This window comes from Mirounga leonina, unplaced genomic scaffold (assembly GCF_011800145.1).
Source record: "Mirounga leonina isolate KUSES-001 unplaced genomic scaffold, KU_Mleo_1.0 Mir_166, whole genome shotgun sequence".
In the NCBI taxonomy this organism is placed as follows: Eukaryota; Metazoa; Chordata; class Mammalia; order Carnivora; family Phocidae; genus Mirounga; species Mirounga leonina.
Genome location: NW_023270418.1, coordinates 26,237,083 through 26,254,643, shown reverse-complemented (window position 1 = coordinate 26,254,643; position 17,561 = coordinate 26,237,083). Strand labels below are relative to the sequence as shown.

The following is a 17,561-nucleotide window of genomic DNA, read 5'->3' as shown; positions in this document are numbered from 1 at the left end:
TGGAAATACCAAGATGAATCTCTACTATCCTATACTTCAGATAAAAAGACAAAATTGAGAAATAATGATCTAGAAAGGCTGGTTAGTCCTTAGTTCTTCCTGGGGGAGATATTTCCACTTTGTAACAAAGTACTTTAAGTTCAGCAAGAAAGAACAAGTGTCCAGAGTGAGGTCATAGCTTTGAGCTGCCAGAAAGCATGTCACAGAAGGACCCATTAGAGCTATTTCACAAACATGTTTAAAAAAAAAAAAAAAAAAAGGCCTCACTAAGATAGAAGAGTGGTGGAGCATCATCTATAACCACTCCCAGAAAACAACTCAGGCTCTAAAGGATCAAGGAGTACACCAGCAAATCTTGACAAAATCCACAGGATTCCTAAAGTTGGTCTTAGCAGGAGATACCAATAGGCTTCAAAAGCATTTCTAAATTAGTGTCAGGACACTTAAGAGATATAGGGGATTTACAGATCATTCTGTTTAACACCTTATTTTAGGTAGGGGCAGAGAGGAGAAATGTTTTTTAAAAGACCACAAATCAGGGAACCTGGCTGGCTCAGTTGGTGGAGCAAGCGACTCTTGATCTTGGAGTCGTAAGTTTAAGCCCCATGCTGGGTTAGAGCTTAAAAAAATTAAAAACCACAGATCTTAACCACATGGGATTCTCACGGATTGTAAAGAGAAAGTGTCCATCTGTTTCATTCTCTAACCCTAACATCCACAACACCTAGCACATGGAAGATGCTCAGTAAATGTTTATTCAATGAGATGAAACAAATGGACCAACCCAGGGAGGGGGGAGAAGAGTAAGATTTGTTTATAGCTCATTATCAGTGGATAATAAATATAACAGAAATAAAGACTATTCACCAGTAGCCCGGTTTTTCCACAAAGCTAGAAAACCATCTCAAGTGAAGCTACCAAACCTCTTTGGAAAGCAAACTCTGATAGCTTCTTGGCGCTGTGATTCATCCTTCTAGTCTGAAACCACAACTGTTAGACAAAAGCTTTAAAAGAGACCAGCTACAGTGCTTAGATTTTCTCACTAGCCCAAGAAAGTTTTCATACCCAAGACCTAGTTCAAACAAAATTGAGACATGACCATCATCATCAGAAGCTATAGATTTTTAATCTAAAGATTGGGCATACAGCAAACATTTTACATAAATTCTCGAGTTTTTTAATTATATAACAGGAAATAGGGGCCCCAGAAAAATAAGTCTCTTTCCACAGGTCTTAATCCTTGGCCTCTGCAGTCAAGACAATCCCTAGCAACCCAACAAGTGTTTGCTACCCATCCACATGTTATTTGGTAGGACACAACAGCAGCTATAGGTCTGTCCCTTGTCTTCTTACTGAAGGATTACGGATAGCCTGAAAAGCAACATTTTGGCCCAGTATTCAGTACTTATGTACATGAGCCTTTTAATTACACATTTTCTTATTATAGGAGGGCAGTTGGAGTTGGTAGCTTCTAACCTTCTAGTCATAAATGTTGAATGTTCAAGAGGGCCATGTATTGCAATGGGCTTTGTTCAACATTCATTTTATCAAATGTTGCAAAAGAATTCCAGTGACTAAGAAAGTCATTAATTCCTTATACTTCAGTTTCCTATCTCTAAGTTAGCATTAAGTTTCCTGTGCTCTACTTAGCCATATTTAATTTTTAAGAATCTTAAGAGGAAAAACGTTTCACATGTAATTAAAAAGGACGTTGCTTGGTAAGAGTTGGGACTGAGCTCACAATAAATCCATCCTGGTACAACCCCCTTCTGGCTGCTCTGGAGAGAAGAAGGACACGGATACACATAAGGAAGTAACCAAGATGAAAAGGAGAGATGAGATACAGCTTAAAGTGAAGAAATGACACAGACCCCCCACATACACACTTTAAAAACTTTATTTATATAAAAAACTCATTTGTTTTTAAAAGCATTAACAAGAGAGAAAGAAAAACAGGAAAGGTATGGAGCAGAAGACATGCCCCTTAGTAGTGTTCGGTGGGGAGGTGGGATTTTTGGTTCTCTGGAATTGAATGTTTAGTGTTTTTATAAACAAAAAAGAAAAAAATAGTTAAAGGTCCCCAAAAGCCCATGGCTGTTCTATTACCCACACCCCACCGAGAAAAAGAGCACCAGGAATAGAGCAGAAGAGGACAAGAGAAACCAAGAGTGGAGCCAGGTCCAGATGGGGGCAATTTCCCCTGTGCAGTATGTTCTTAGGGTCAAAGAGGGGGAGAGGCTCCTTTTTGCCAGAAAAGGAGTGGGAAGAAATTGGAGGGGGAAAAAGGGTAAATCAGGGATTCTAATGCATAGAGGAAGGGAAGGGGGGGTGGTGGGTTGTGCACTTTTCTCCTACCCCATAGCCTCAATATATAAGGGGAGGTGGGGAGAGAAGGATAAAGATTTCCAGTTGCATTGAACAGAGCTTTTAGATTAAGGGGAGGAGTAAAAGGCAAAAAAGGAGAAGGGTTAAAAAAAAAAAAAAAAACCCAACCAGCATAGCAGCTGATTCCTCTAGCCCAACCCACTAATAAACAGTAAACTGAAAGGAGGAGGTGGTACTGGGGTGGGAGGGTGGGGGAGGCAGGGAGGGAGGGCACAGAAGTGACTTCCCTCCAGCCACTTCAGAGATGGACAGTAAATTCTGGGCAACTAAGGAGAAAGAGCCGCACCACTCACTCCTCCCACATTTTGAGATTCATCAGAACAGGATCTTTACAAAATCCCGACCATATACTATCGAGCAAAAGCTGAATGGCTGAAATCAGAGGCTCTACCAATTCCGAAAGGAGAATCTGAGGCTCTCTAGGTCACCTCTCCTTTCTGCTATTTAGGGCCAAGAAAGCAACAAAATATAATTTGCAAAATCATGAAAATGAGACCGCAGAGGCAAAGAAAGGCACATGGAAGGGAAGGAGGAGATGCACCCCAGGCCAAAGGCACAAAGAGGAGGCAAAACCAGGGGCGATCCCCACCTTTTAAGGGTAAAAGGGGCAGGAGTATGTACATCAAGTCCTTTTGTCAGCCAACCAATCCAGGGAAGAGGCAGGGGAGGGCAGGGCTATGAGGGTAGGAAAAGGAGACATAAGGGGCGGGGGGAAGCCAGCTTCAAAGCTTCCTGCCAGTTTCAGACTAACTGATTCATGTACATTCCTACTAGCTCCTCCTAGAGGTTCTTCTCCTCCCCAGAAGACATCTTTCTGCTCCTTCTCACCCAGAAAGTCTTCCTTGATACATTCTCCTCTTTCTACAGCCTCTTGCAAATGGCCAGGCCAAGTCAGCAGACATTATCACAGGATGGGAGAGGAAGATTAAGGACAGCCTCAGTAAGGGGCAACGGCAGCAGCCCAGGGTTGGCATGAGGCTTGGAGAAGAGATGGAGTCTGTAGGTCCGTGATGGTCCCTGCCCTGGAGATGAGGAGAGCAAGGTTTCTTAATCTCAGTTCTAGGAGAACTTCACTTACTCAAGGGCCCTTGCCAGGTGGAATGTGCCAATGTTGCCAGCCTTCTTTGATTCAAAAATAGTCATCAGGGATAAGGGAAGAGCTCACACTTCCCATTCTCCAAAAAAATAAAAGTCCCTTCCCCACCAGGAAAAAAAAAATCTTGATTAAGAATCATCAGTTTGTATCAGAGTGCTGGATACTGCATATGCAGCATGTAACTTCCAATTCTTCCCATGGCTTCCAGTGAGGACTCCCACTCGCTCCCCCCCCCTCCATACAAGGCCAAGAGTTCCAGGGAGAACTGGTAAAAAGAGCTAATCTGCAGCAGTTTCTCGAGATGTGCATATAACTGAGCCAGGCTTCTTGGGAGCAACTGCAGGGGATCTGGAGGGGGGAGGAGGGACAATTAAGCTTCACTGGAAGAAGTTAGGAGTTGGTGGAAAGAAGGCGGCCACTTAGGGCTATAAGGGCAGGAGGCAGCCTGGCAGTTGGCACGATAGTCCAGCGAAGAAAGGGAAAAATCATCAGTCCATTTCACCACCAAAAAATAAAAGTACATATATTATAAGCTCAGATGTAGCGGAGATAGTGGTGCTAAATCTTCTGCTGTAGGGAAAAAAGAGAGAAAGATGTTAATAGGGTTGGGAATGAGGAGAACCAAATGACAGTTGAGCAAATCTGGAGGGAGGAAAGTAGCACATAATGAAGAATCAGATCACCAGGGGCATGTCCCAGCCTCGTAGGAGGCAACAATCACAGAAGCAGCACCCCCCAAGCTCCAAGTGGCTGAGACTAGGGTCTCTGGCCTGATCAGATCAGCATGATTGGCAAACTGCTGGCACACAGGGGCCTCCTTCCTCAAGACGATCTTGGGGGTGGCTGGAGGACATACCATGGAGGGGTTAGACACTTGGTCCCCCTCATCATCCAAAACCAACACATCCAACTCTTCCTCCAGAGATTCCTGCCCCTCGTCCTGCTGTGAACACATGCAATTTGTTAGTATGAGAGTAGGGAAATAGAAACCTCGTGAGTTGTGCCAGATCTAAGGAAAAATCCCACAATTGGTCAACTCAAACAAAACAAGAGACTAGTAAGAAAAGGGCAAGATATTCGAGAAAAGGCAGGGAGAAGAAGAGAGTAATGTATGAAAACAGATCAATTAGCATTAGTCACATCACCAACACATTTATCGTCTTCCTTCCCTTAACCTGACCATTGCAGAATTATGACCCAAGAAATCCCAACGTGAGCAAAACTCCTACTTTACCTGAAAATCCCTACCAGGAAAGGATACTGTCTCTCAAGGTACTTTTTTTTCCTATTTCACAAAACATGGAGGTTTCAAAACAGAACTAGCCTTAGAAGGACAACAGTATATAAAAGAGAATTTACCATCAGAGGTGTTCCCTTCAATGGCTCCATTTCACCTAGATCCCCGGATCGATCCAGTGTTCTGTTGTGGTCCCCTCTCTCGTTCAGTGTAGAATAGTTGTTATCTAGTGAAAAAAGTACAACAGGATATTCCCTCTGGTGTATATATACAATATATATTAAGCAGAGAAGTGTGAATTAGGCACCCCTGTTGGGAAGTAAACTTTGTCAAATGTTCCAGAAAGGCATTAAGGTCTGGTCCTTGACTTAAGGTCCCAGGCTTAAAAAGAACTTGTAGGACATAGGATAATGGAGCTAAACAGAAGCAAGCTGTCTATAAATGGTAGTGGAATTAAGGAGAGAGAGTGAGGTGCGCTGCCAACAGTCAGGAAGGACCTAACAAAGGAGACACAACTTAGTTAAGCCTTTGGGGCTGAAGAAAATCTAGCAAAGCAAAGGGGAAGGGCATTCCAGTAGGAGGTATTACCTGAGCAAAATCTAAAAAGTATAAAGAGACAAAATAGCAAATTAGACCAGGGGGGCTGAAACAGAGTACATGGAAGGAAGTTGGAGAGGGAGCCTGAGGCCAGCAGGTGACAGGCTTTAACAGTTTAAGGACCCACACTTGATTCTGTAGTAGGTGGGGGTGTGGGTGGGGAATGAAGATTTTTTTTTTTTTAAACCTTTGAGTATGTGGGAATGTGGAAGAAAGTAGATGGATCAAGTTTCACTAATCTCCTCATATCCTTACAAATGGAAATGTCCAGCCAATGAATGCTCTCCCAGGATGGTAAATGGTGAAGGTGCTAGAAAAAAACTGCAAGGCCAGACAGTTCTCATCCCAGTGAAATATTACTCTATGTCCTCAGGCAGGAATTCATCACCTACCTAATGATTTTGTGTTTGATCCCATACTGCTCATCTGAATTTCTTCCCGATCAGGTTTCTTATCTATACGGAGTCAGAAAGTTATCCAGGTCAAAAACCAACTCTTCAAATTCTATACTCATCACAAAAATTGCTCTCTGGTCGGTCCTCCCTCCCTCTCATCAATTCTTACTGAGCACCCACTATGTGCCAGACAACAGACAAAGCCCTCATGGGACTTAAAAGAGATCCCTTTCTAAAGGACTCCTAATATGAGAAACCATTCACTCTAAGCCATCAATTGTCAAATTATTTGGCCTCCAGACCCCTTTACAGTCTTAAAAATTATGAAGATCCAAAAAGTATTCACTGGTGTAGGTCATATGTTTTACTATTTTACTGAACTGAGAAATTTTAAATATTTATTTCACTTAAAAGTAACAAGAAACTTATTCCATGTTAACATAAAACTTAATGTTTTTAAAAAGCAGGGTGTTTTGTTGGGTTTTTTTTTTTTTACATTTTGCACATCTCTTTAAAGTGTGGCTTAAAAGAAGATAGCTGGATTCTCATACCTGCTTCTGCATTCAATCTGTTGTAATGTAATTTTAGTTGAAGTATATGAAGAAAATCCAGCCTCCCACAGATAAAACATTGGAAAAAGGAGAATTTTAACAATCTTTTCAGATAACTGTGGATATTCTTTGATAGTATACTAACACTCAACAAGTACGGTTCCTCTAAGGGTAGCAACAATATAGTATCTGAATCCGAATGAATGATCTCTTCATACTTCATGAAATTAAAATGCACTGGTCTGTCTTGCACTTTGAATGGGCCAATTACCCATGCAGCATTCTGAAACATCATGCATTGGTCACCTGGAAAATACCTGGTTCATAGAGTAATGCAGATCTTCTATAAATGTTAAGACATTTCATTATACAACATCAAAAAATAAAATAAAATATCGCATTCATTACTATCATCACTGATTTCATTAAAAAGTCTTTTCAGTACTGGGGTGTTCCCAGGCTCATAATGGCAGGTACAAGTTTGCCAAAGTTACCATTTTCACTTGAAAATTCAGGCAGCAAGTACAGTCACTTATTTTTCCTCCAAGTGAGAAGCTCACTGCATTTATTTTTGAGAAAATATCTAGCAAATATCCAAGTCTAAATAGCTGTAGTTGGGTCTTTTTCTTTCAAGGAAAAATGGCATTCCTTAATAAAAAGAGTGGCCAGTCCACTTAGAAACTCCAACTATAGCACCACTGCTTTTCCTCATGTCAACCATCATGCTTGCTATGCAGCACAGGATCTTTCGAGAAGATGCATACTCAAGGTTAGAAACAGTAAAATTAATTTTTACAGCTCCATCAACGACATTCTTAAGTGAAACTGGCTCTTCTTTCAAGTTGTGAGTCCATGGTAATAAAGACTGCGAGGACTGGTTTGGCCTGGCGTCACCGCCAGTGTGCACCACCCAGGCTTTTGCAGAATCGGCACAAATGCTGACAGACACGGGGATCCTCACACATTTCAAGAGCCCTGACTGAGGCAAAAGCCAAGTGTCATCAAGATAGTAAGGGTTACAATATCCACTTCCATGAAAAAGAAAACATTTCATAAAACAAAATATGTAACTCGTCTTTTGGGAAAAAACGTATTTGCTCACATAGCAAAAATGTGTAAAAGATAAAACCACAAAGAGCAGCGGTTATCTCTGGGTAATAGAAGTAAGTGGTTTTGTTGTTATTTTTCTGGTTGTCTGTAGTTTCCAATTTTTCAACAGCCCATATATTACTTATGGGAATTTAAAAAGCAAAATATCGTCATTAGGTGATATATACATATATCAAATCATTGTGTTGTACACCTTACATTTGTACAGTGACAGATGTCCGTTCTCTCTCAAAGAGAGAATACGGCAAGACTAGGTTCACTGTCCTGTCACTCTAAGTCTGCAAGCAAGGATAGAGGATCCCACCCAGGCTCCTGCCGCTTTTGTTTCATTTTCTAACACTCAGCTCTACCAGCTTCTGTGGTACAATCCCCAGGTGAAGTATTATTACCCTCTACCAAAAGACTAGCTCATTCAGTAATACATATATATATTCTATTCCTTAGGTAGTCCGTCCACTAGAGAACAGCAGTGGTGGAATAAAAGCAGAGGGGTATGCCCCTGGATACTGCACCTGTTTTCTGGTTCCGGTCAATGAGAGGGAGAGTGCTGTCATCATATGAATGACTGCTCTGGCTTCTAGAAGCATTGTTTAGATTCACCTGGAGGCAAACATAAAATGCAACAATGTCTCAGAATACTGAATTCACCCACATCTTATTCCCCAGTGGGCACAGACTGAGGTCCCTATTCTCAAATACAACTCTTACCGAAAGATGACTCATATGGGTTAAATAAATACCTACAGAGTGAAACAAACAAGGATGTTACAGCTTCTATTTATGTTCCCGATGGTGTTCAGGAGACAACAGAGGTACCAAACACTCATGCTATCAGAAGGTGACACGGTCTCCGGCAAATTCCTTCAAAGGGCTATGGCAGATTTGGGGGAAAAGTCAAAAAGGCCATCTTCCTTCGTCACGACCAGCACTGACAGCATGCTGTGACTCAGAGGAAGACCACAGCTGTTCGGGCAGCAAACAAAGCATAGGCACCACTCTTTTGGGGAGGAGGAGTAAGCCAAATGATTTCCTAACAGACTTGGGATAAAGTAGGACTCAATGTGACAGTGAAGCAGAAGAAACCAAAGACAGAGTGGTACATGAGACCCAGGGCAAAAAGGTACACGCCTCAGGCCCCAGAGCTGCTCTACCTGGAAGTCTGATTTCTTCCATCCTTCTTTTTCCAGTGGCTTCCGTAGTTCCTTATAGCCCCAGATTGTCTGTAATACAAGTGCTGCTGCTCGGACTTCTTTTTCTGATCGGTTCCTTTGGAGGAAAGTAACACCAGATGGAATTTGGACGTTAAAACCAGGGAAGAAGCGGAGAACCTGTACTCTCTAATACAGTGTAACAACAGAAATGCCAAAATGGGCAAGATCAAGCATTCACCAAGTTCTGTATTCTGTCCCCAACAGTGACACACAAAGAAGTTTGATGGACAAGCAGGTTATCAATGGACAGCTCAACATTAAGACAAAAAACAGAGCAATATCTCTTCACACCTTCACATGTAAATAAGGGAAAATAACCTTAGAGAGCAAAAGGGGAGCACTCCTTCCTAGCAGCTCCCTCTCACACTCAAACTCTTCCAGTTGTCATTTTAAGCATTAAACTCACCCTGATTTGTTGATCAACACCAGCTTCTCAATGCCCTGTGTCTCTCGAAGCTTTTTGGCAGCCTCCAAGTTCTCGGCAATAACCTCGTTGATGGTGTTCAAGAGAGAGACGACGGTGTCCTCAGAGAAATTCTGGGAAGAGCTCTGCTGCCCTCCTGGCAGATTCTTTACCAAGTTGGGAATAGCATGTTTACCTATAGCATTAAGACGAAAGGAATGTGTGTAGGGAGAACAAGCCAAGTCTGGCTATGAGGAGCCTAAAGTAAGAGTTAACTACACCGATCACAGAAAATGCAGGTACTGTCCACAGGAATCAACTTCCTTCTGCTACAGGATTATCATACCAGAAGAGCAAAGGACCTGGAATAGCCCTGAATTTATGGTTCTTCTTATTCCTTTCTTTATTCTCCCCTCTAGCCACACTGAAACAACGTGAATACTTTATATCAAATACGCTAGTCTTTTCAGATAGTCTAATGAAAACAGCATACATATTTAAATTGTAATAGTTCAATAAAATAGTCATTATGAATTTAACAAAAAACTGGGCTCTGCCACAGCCCACCTGTATTAAATCCGGGCAAATTACATAACTTCCCTGACCCCTGGGGTTTCCTTATTCTATAAAAAAACTGGACCTCTGTAAAGCGGTCAATGAGAACATGCGTAAGTATTAACAATGCCTACTAACAAAGAATATGCTTAATAAATAAATAAAGCTGTTGTGTTCTGTTTTTGAAGAGTCATCACTTCTTGTCTTTCTAAGAACGATTAAACTAGAACCCTCGGAGTTGCAAACTACAGAGGGCTAGCTGGGATCCCTCCTCTGTCATTTCAGTAGTAAACTAAATAGCATCAGCCAGATGGAAGGCTCTGTATTAGATGCTGAACTAATGGTTCACATCCAACTCCTTACCAATGAGTTCTTTGTTGCGAGCATCCACGGCCAGATTTCTCAGTGCTCCAGATGCAGCTTTCACTACCCGCTCATGTTCATTGGTCAGGAGGTCAGCGATGGCAGAAAGAGCCTTCTCTTGACGCAGAGCAGAGCGAATGTATCGACCATACTAGAAGTAACACATGGAAAGAGGTGGAACAGATTACAAATGGCAGCAAACTAGTTAGCTGAGTTCTCCCACCTCTGAATCCATTTTCTAAAAGGTACTCACCGTCCAGCGCCCAGCACACAAGTTCTGGATAGCTCCAGCTGAGGCTTCTAGGATGGCAGGAGTCTTGCTCTCCTTGAGGAGTGAGATGTATATCCGAACCACCTCTGGCTGAAATAAAAGCTCATAGCCTACACAAGAAAGGGCAGGAAAACAGAGGAGGTTAGTTAGTACATACAACACGCCAGGCTCTGCCTGGTTGAAGTCCAGATTCAGTACTCTGGATTGACAGATTTATGCTCCTATACCACTAGGCTCCCTATAGACTCTCCCACCCACCCAACAGCCAACTCAGAGGCTTGAGTCCATGCCTTCTTAAGAATAATTCATCCACCGTAAGAGAAGAACAGACATCAACTCGTCATATGCAACTCCACCTCTCTCCTTCTACCTTGCCTCTTCTCTTGCAGTTTACTTTGGCCTTGGCACTCAGGGGAATTCATCTGCCCACTGATAGCACTCAGGGTTACAGATTCCTCATCTCAAATGAATGGTTTCTAACTTAACTGAGTCATTCTGCCCACCTTTACTACGACTAAGTAAAAGGGCCTATCCTAGATTTAACAACACGTAAGGTTTTCATACCCACGAAGAGCTATGAATTTTAAACCCACTGTACTGATAAACACCCAAACTGTGAGAAAGAGACTTCTTATAACAGGTAACGATTGAGTCCTAAGAACTGTAGCGGTTACTGAGGGCACCTACGTTTCTGGCCTAGCCTGTCATCAGGACCTTACCCATCCTCCAATAATCTGAAAAGTTGCCAAAACAAGCCGACCTGCTATACCAGTTTCCCAATGCTTCACCATCACTCCACATCCAGAGTTGGAGGAAAGAGAACAGTGATCATACTGCACTAACACTACCTGACACTCATCTATGGACTATGTGTACGAGATTCCTGGAGACTACAAGGAAAAAGATAACTTACCTCGAGCTGGACTAGTTCTTTTAGGAAAATCCACTGTATCGTTTGCTGGATCCTCTGTGGGTTTTTTCCCTTTGGAAATTAAAAAAAGGAGAAAGGGGTAAAAAGTTTGAGAAAGGAAGAGTCCACTTGGTGCACTTTTCATTCTTCAGTCAAAATCTTTTTGGATCAGAGATGCATCAAGAGGGGGGAAAAAACCACCAAAAAGAAAAAACCAAAAAATCAAGCTCCCCTCCCCCCGTCCCAGCAGGGGGCTGTGCAGAAACAAGGACAGAAAACAGGCAGCAGACAGGTAAGATGAGGATAAGCACCGTTGTTTCTGTTGTCCTGAGTTCTGGTAACTGCAATTGCTGCCCAGGAATAGCATGCCATGAGCCACTGGCTCCAAAGAGCTGAACTTGTTTCAATGGTCTTCCTCAACTGAATTTTCCTACATGCATCCATAGGGAAGGGTTAGGAAATACTAGGGAAGCTAAAACCAAAGCATGCAAATTAGAAGTAGGGAAGCGCCTTAAAAGATTCCACTCACCTCTGGAGAACCACTCATCTTCCAGTGCGTCACCCAAGGTGGAAAGCAGAAAGGAAGGAAGGAAGAAAAATGCAGGAGAGCGATGTCAACAGGACCATGGGCAAATAAGTAGGAAAGCAGAGAGGAAAAGAAAAATACAGGAAACACAAAGGAGGAATGGGGGAGAAGGCCCCAGATTAGTTGAGTTCTTGTCCTTCGCTGCCCCCAAACTGATAGCAGTACCACCACCACCACCACCATTATCACCACCTTGAATGAAGCACACGACAAAGGGAAGCAGCTACAGAGCAAGGAGACATCCTTGACTAGGCAGACTCACATACTGCTCAGCAAGTATTTTGTACCTAAAGCTCAAAGTGTTCCTTCCCCTTCCCATCCTACATTAAAGAGCAAGGAACAAAGAACCAAGACTCACCTTTGCCCTTCTTGGCCCCAAAGCAACTGGCAGCATGTGGCCCAGTATTGTTGGCAACATTGGGAGGTGCCTCTTGGTAACGCTCTGCCTGTGGGATCTCCCGGTGAACTTGATACGACAAATTCCGAAGAAGGCAAACACAGTTCTCCACAAGCTTGGGAACACAAGATAAAGGGCTCGGTGAATGAGGAGAATGCCTATCGTGATTTCCCAACAATTCCAGGTTTCCATGATTCAAGTATTAAAATATTGATCCCTAAAAGCATAGACAGCCCCATCCATCATCACTCACAAAGCCTCTTAAATGCACCAAGCTTCTCAAAATCCTTGCAGCCTCAGGCTGATGGAAGGTTTCTGCCACCATTTGGTATGTGCACAAAACTGACGATTACCCTGACTTTTTCCTACTTAGGAAAATATATAACCTTGGAAATACAGCTAAACAGCTTTAAAATAAATGATATAGGTGAAGGAAATTCTAAGGAAACCGTTTTCTTCTAAGGTGAACATCTACTTTAGGGAGCCGAGGCTAGTACAGATACCTAATGTCACTTGAAAGCCTAAGACGATGAGATCTGCACTACAGGTACCTTCATGGTTGCTGTGAATGGAATTCACTCAGCCATTAGCTCACCTTGCTGTCCGAATCCTTCTGCCCAATCTCAGCCTGAACAATGAAAATGAGGGCATCCACTAAACCATCACATTCCCGAAGTTTCCTGCGAGCTTCACTCCTCTCTGAGCTGACATTCCTGAGGGGGAGGGGAGAGGTTTCGAGATGACTCAGATTTAGAAATCCTCCCTTAATATCTTCAACATCTACAAGCCGCCTCCATACCTTTTCTTTTTACTATAACAATTAGTGAGTACTTATTATAAGCAAGGCACTGCAATTGAGAGAAAGCTGAGTAAGACAATTCCTGCTTTTAGGACATTTGTAACAAGGCCGGGGTGGGGGTGACACACACACACGACTAGGGAAGGGCTAAATAAGGTATACCAACATCAATACTTCAAGATCAAATAGATATTTCTTGCATGGAAGTACAAATGAAGAATGGGGCAGAGCACACGGGTATATCCCAAAGAGAGAAAAAATATATTGCAGCATTTATAGGATATAAGAAGAAATCAGGAAAACTTTCATGAAATAAAGGCACTTTTGAGTTTAGCCTCAAAAGATGAATAAGGAGGGGCACCTAGCTGGCTCATTCAGTAGAGCATGCAACTCTTGATCTTGGGGTTTTAAGTTTGAGCCCCACGTTGGGTGTAAAGATTACTTAAAATCTTAAAAAAAAAAAAAAAAGAGACAAGGGCACTGTGGTCTGAACAAAGAACACATCTCCCCCAACACTATTACCCTTCTCATACCTTGTACTCTTTATGTTGCATTTGTTGCAGCTTTACTTGAAATATAGGTCACTGAGGACAGGGCCACAGACACACTCAAACTCAGGAATAGACAACTGCCTTACATGTGGTAGATATTGAACAAATGTTTATAAAATTAAATGAACAAACTCAAAGAGGCACAGAAGTGAGGATGTGCAGGGGAACAAGTAAACTGACAAAGCGAATGTAGGGGCACACAAGCAAGCAGTGACAAAGGTAGAACAGGCTGGAGTCACAGTATGCAATATGGATAGGAATGGAAGCTGAATGATGGGCCAAAGAATTAAAAAGGAATTTCTTTTTTAAACTTAAGTTAGTCCTCAAAAATTCAATCTTCATACTCTCGAAGCCCTTATGTTACCTAAGACAGCCAGCTGTGTTGGTGAGCACTGACTCCCACTCAATATGGCGCGGCTTGCAATCTTCATTAGGTTCCCGCTCCCAGCCAGAATGTGGGATGATCACTTCATCTGTCAATGCATGCAGTGCATGGTCCACAATCTCCATTTTGATTGAGTCATGGGATGAGAGATTCCACAGGGTTCCTGGCAGACACAACTCATCAGATACCTCTCCAACACCCAAGACAGTATGTCTGAAGAATGCCAAAGAGAATCCCTTATTCCATCATTTCTCAGTCTTCCCCAATTACCAAATACCTTGTAATGATAGTCAAGCTTTTGTTTGTGACCCATAAGAAATACACATTATGGCTCAACATATTCATACATACATGTAGATCACGAAATAAAGTTTCATAAAACAGTATTTACTATATATAAGCAATGATCTCTGGGTTATCTACACCAGAGTTTCTCAACCTCAGTACCACTGACCTCTTGGGCCTGATAGTTCTTTGTTGTGGGAAGCTGACCTGTCCATTGTTAGATGGTGAACAGTACCTATGGCCTTTACTCCTTAGATGCCGGTAGCACTCCCTCCCGCCCAAGCCAAGTTATGACAACCAAAACTGTCTCCAGACATTGCAAATGTCCCCTGGTGGGCAAGATCAGTCCTAATTGAGAACTAATAATCTATCCCACTTCTTGTTCTTTCTTTCTCTTGAAATACTGATTAGGATCCACAAAATTGTGTTCAATACACACTAATGGATCATAACCCACAATATGAAAAACAACTCTTCTAAAGCAAGGATCACAAGCTCAAATGTCTACACATGCCAGGCAGGTGAGTCAGGACAAGCAGATATTTAAAAGAAATTACAAGAGTGTAGAAAAATAGCAAAAGACACTCAGCTTCAGTGTTGGGGAGACAACATGCTATATGGCAGTAGTTGGCTAAAGATAATAGGGTATGTTCAGGATTATTGCAAATGGGAGAACATGCATACCAGTCAGTTCAGACCAACTACTGTCAGGTAGCAAAAGAGATCTATTGTTGCCAGTTCTCACACATTTTTTTTTTAAAGATTTTATTTATTTATTTGAGAGAGAGAGTGAGAGAGAGAAAGAGCACAAGAGGGGGGAGTGGGAGAGGGAGAAGCAGACTCCCTGCCGAGCAGGGAGCCTGATGCGGGACTCGATCCAGGGACTCCAGGATCATGACCTGAGCCGAAGGCAGTCGCTCAACCAACTGAGCCACCCAGGCACCCCCTCACACATTTTTAATAGAAGCCAAGAACCTTTCAATTTTAAGTGAAATCTTCTGAATTTTAAATAAACCTTGTGTGATCCAAACAAATCAGTGAGATGGATCTGCCCCAAAGACCACCAGTTCACCACCTTGAGTCAAAAGTAAAAGGAATGAAAGTCCCTCTAGCTCTCAACATCTCTAGGGGTCATAGTAACCCCAACCCAGCAGTTGCCCTTGTGCCCGTAACTCACCGGTAATGACTTCGGTGAGGTCCATATCCCGAGCCTTTCGGAGCAATCGCACAAGGGCAGGAACACCATCACAGTTTTTTATGGCAATCTTGTTATCCTGGTCACGCCCAAAAGAGATATTCTTGAGAGCCCCACAGGCTCCAAGGTGCACTTCCTTTTTGGGGTGGTCTAACAATCCCACCAGTACCGGGATCCCCTTGAGCTTCCGAACGTCGGTCTTCACCTTGTCATTGCGATAGCACAGGTGCTGCAGGTACGCGGCTGCATTGGACTTGACGGCATCCAAGCGGAATCCTAACATGGCTATCACCTCTGGCAGCTCTGGCTGTCTCCAGCTGGGGGGCGGGGGCCCCCCCTTACGCAGGCTATCCAAGCTTGCTAAACTTCCCCGTTCGTGCTGGGCCAGAGGAGCCCAGTAGTACTGGTCCGACGGCACTTCCTCACCAATCATGTCTTCGTAGCTCCTGCAGTGTCGGAAGAACCCAGAGGAAAAGAATACATCAAGTTGCCGAGTCTGGTTTCCTGGTGAGCTCCCATGACCCCTCACCTCCAAGGCTGGAGGCAGGAGTAACTTCAACTCCAGTACACTAGATCTTACCTTTCCTTTGCATCAATGATAGACTGATCAATTTTTCTTAAGGAGATAAGGGAACAATTTTAAAGGCATCTGCAGTTACATTAAAGCTACCTTTTTCCTGTCAAGTTTACTAGCTCGGAAGATAGTAACAAGCATTCAGAGACGCTAATCACAAAAACAGAACCAAATCCTGACTGCTTAGCACTTAAATGACACCTGACAGCTAAGCTCTCTGGATAGAGACTGAAATAAACCCTCAGACGACAGAGTTAAACCAAAGAAGTCAGCAAACAATGTCTGAGAACAACTCTTACAAGCCTTCAGCTAAACAGGAAATGAGGCATTTACACACAGGAAACAGCTGCTGGGATTAGACCCTTAAACACCACTTATTTAAGCCTCTCATCTTATTTTGGAAATTAGAAAAGAGGAGGTGGTTAAGAGTAAAACAGTTCAGGCCTTCCTGCTACATGGTAGGGGGACCTGGCTTTGGTAGAAGCTTGAACATTAATTTTCACAGTTCATCCCAACGTCATCTCTGCTACTCAACAAATGTGTTCCAGATATGATTGCTAGCCTCCGATTTCTAAAGACAATACCTTGGATTCTGTCAAAACAGAGGCTACTGAACAACACAGCATTTGGGATACCCAACAAGTAAGAAAAAGAACAGAGACGAAGCAAGGGAAGGTTTAGAGAAAAGTCTCACCAGAGAGAATTCTTCCTAATTTCAGTACTACCAGCAACCACTAGAGGGTGAATCTGTCACACTATTATTTATTCATAACCACCAGGAAGGAAGAGACCCATTATCTGCGAGCTCATCTCACCCTCTGGCTCCCATAGGAGAAAGGAGAATCTATTGTGTGGAACTCTCCAAATAAGCCTGTTGTTTGTTCCACAAAACCGCTCCCACTGTCACCAAACCCTCAAGGTTGGCTGCAGCAGAGGCCCTGCCTCTTAGCTGCCAACATCAACCACTCAACAGCAACTCAGATGGACAAAGCACTTTGTAAAAATCCCTATTTTTTAGTAGCATCAAAAAAAAAATGAACAGGTTATATAGCTAAGTTTTAAAAGGAGGCCACTGAACAGTAATGTTAAGGAAGATTCTATTTTAGTAGGGGAAAAATAAGGTCAGAGTATGTTGAGTATGTCTACCTACATCAGAAAATAGAACTCAAAGCAAGTGCACCAAAATGTTAACCGTAGTTCTTTCTCCATGGCCGGTGTGCCTTTCTTGTCTAGTTTTGTAGTGAGCATGTTTTACTTTCATTATTATTTTAGTATAAGCAATTACAAAAACAATCGCCATAACCAAGATTTTGGTCACTCAGTTGTATTTCCTTCTCTTATAGGCAGTGGATCATGACATTCTTTCCTTTGTCTTACAAATAACAAAGCTGTGCCCAGAGAGATTAAATGACTTGCTTGAGGCTATATAGCTGGTGGCAAAGGCACAACTAGAAGTAGAAGTCTTCTGGTTCAGCGCTTTTTCCATTAATCATTCTGCCTTACTGTTTCCGTTTGACCTTGTATTACTCTCCCAGGCCTGGAACAGGAAGCAGCTAATGTTCTTGCTAGTCAAGCAGGTTTCCAAGTCCAGTGCCACCCTGGAACAGACTCAAGAACCAGGCCCAAAACATTCTCTTTTTATGTCAACTGCCACAGCAGAGAATGACCTGGCCACCCACACCCACCTAGGTCCAATCACTCTACT

At 42.8% G+C, this 17,561-nt stretch overlaps 1 protein-coding gene across 6 annotated transcripts in view; it reads right to left on the bottom strand.

The window, feature by feature from the left end:
• Positions 1–1,106: 1,106 nt before the first annotated feature.
• CTNND1 (catenin delta 1) overlaps positions 1,107–17,561 on the bottom strand; it is a 49,338-nt gene continuing 32,883 nt past the window's right edge. For 3 of the 6 annotated variants that reach the window (XM_035012903.1, XM_035012904.1, XM_035012908.1), the window contains 14 exons: positions 15,265–15,728; positions 13,782–13,965; positions 12,663–12,780; positions 12,029–12,182; positions 11,614–11,631; positions 11,088–11,156; positions 10,157–10,284; positions 9,904–10,054; positions 8,989–9,181; positions 8,523–8,637; positions 7,884–7,971; positions 5,708–5,770; positions 4,841–4,944; positions 1,107–4,051 (listed from right to left, as the gene is read on the bottom strand). In XM_035012903.1, the coding sequence (XP_034868794.1) occupies positions 4,040–4,051; positions 4,841–4,944; positions 5,708–5,770; positions 7,884–7,971; positions 8,523–8,637; positions 8,989–9,181; positions 9,904–10,054; positions 10,157–10,284; positions 11,088–11,156; positions 11,614–11,631; positions 12,029–12,182; positions 12,663–12,780; positions 13,782–13,965; positions 15,265–15,728 (1,861 nt within the window). In that variant the 3' untranslated portion in view covers positions 1,107–4,039. The other 3 variants (XM_035012905.1, XM_035012909.1, XM_035012907.1) reach the window with 3 other exon arrangements.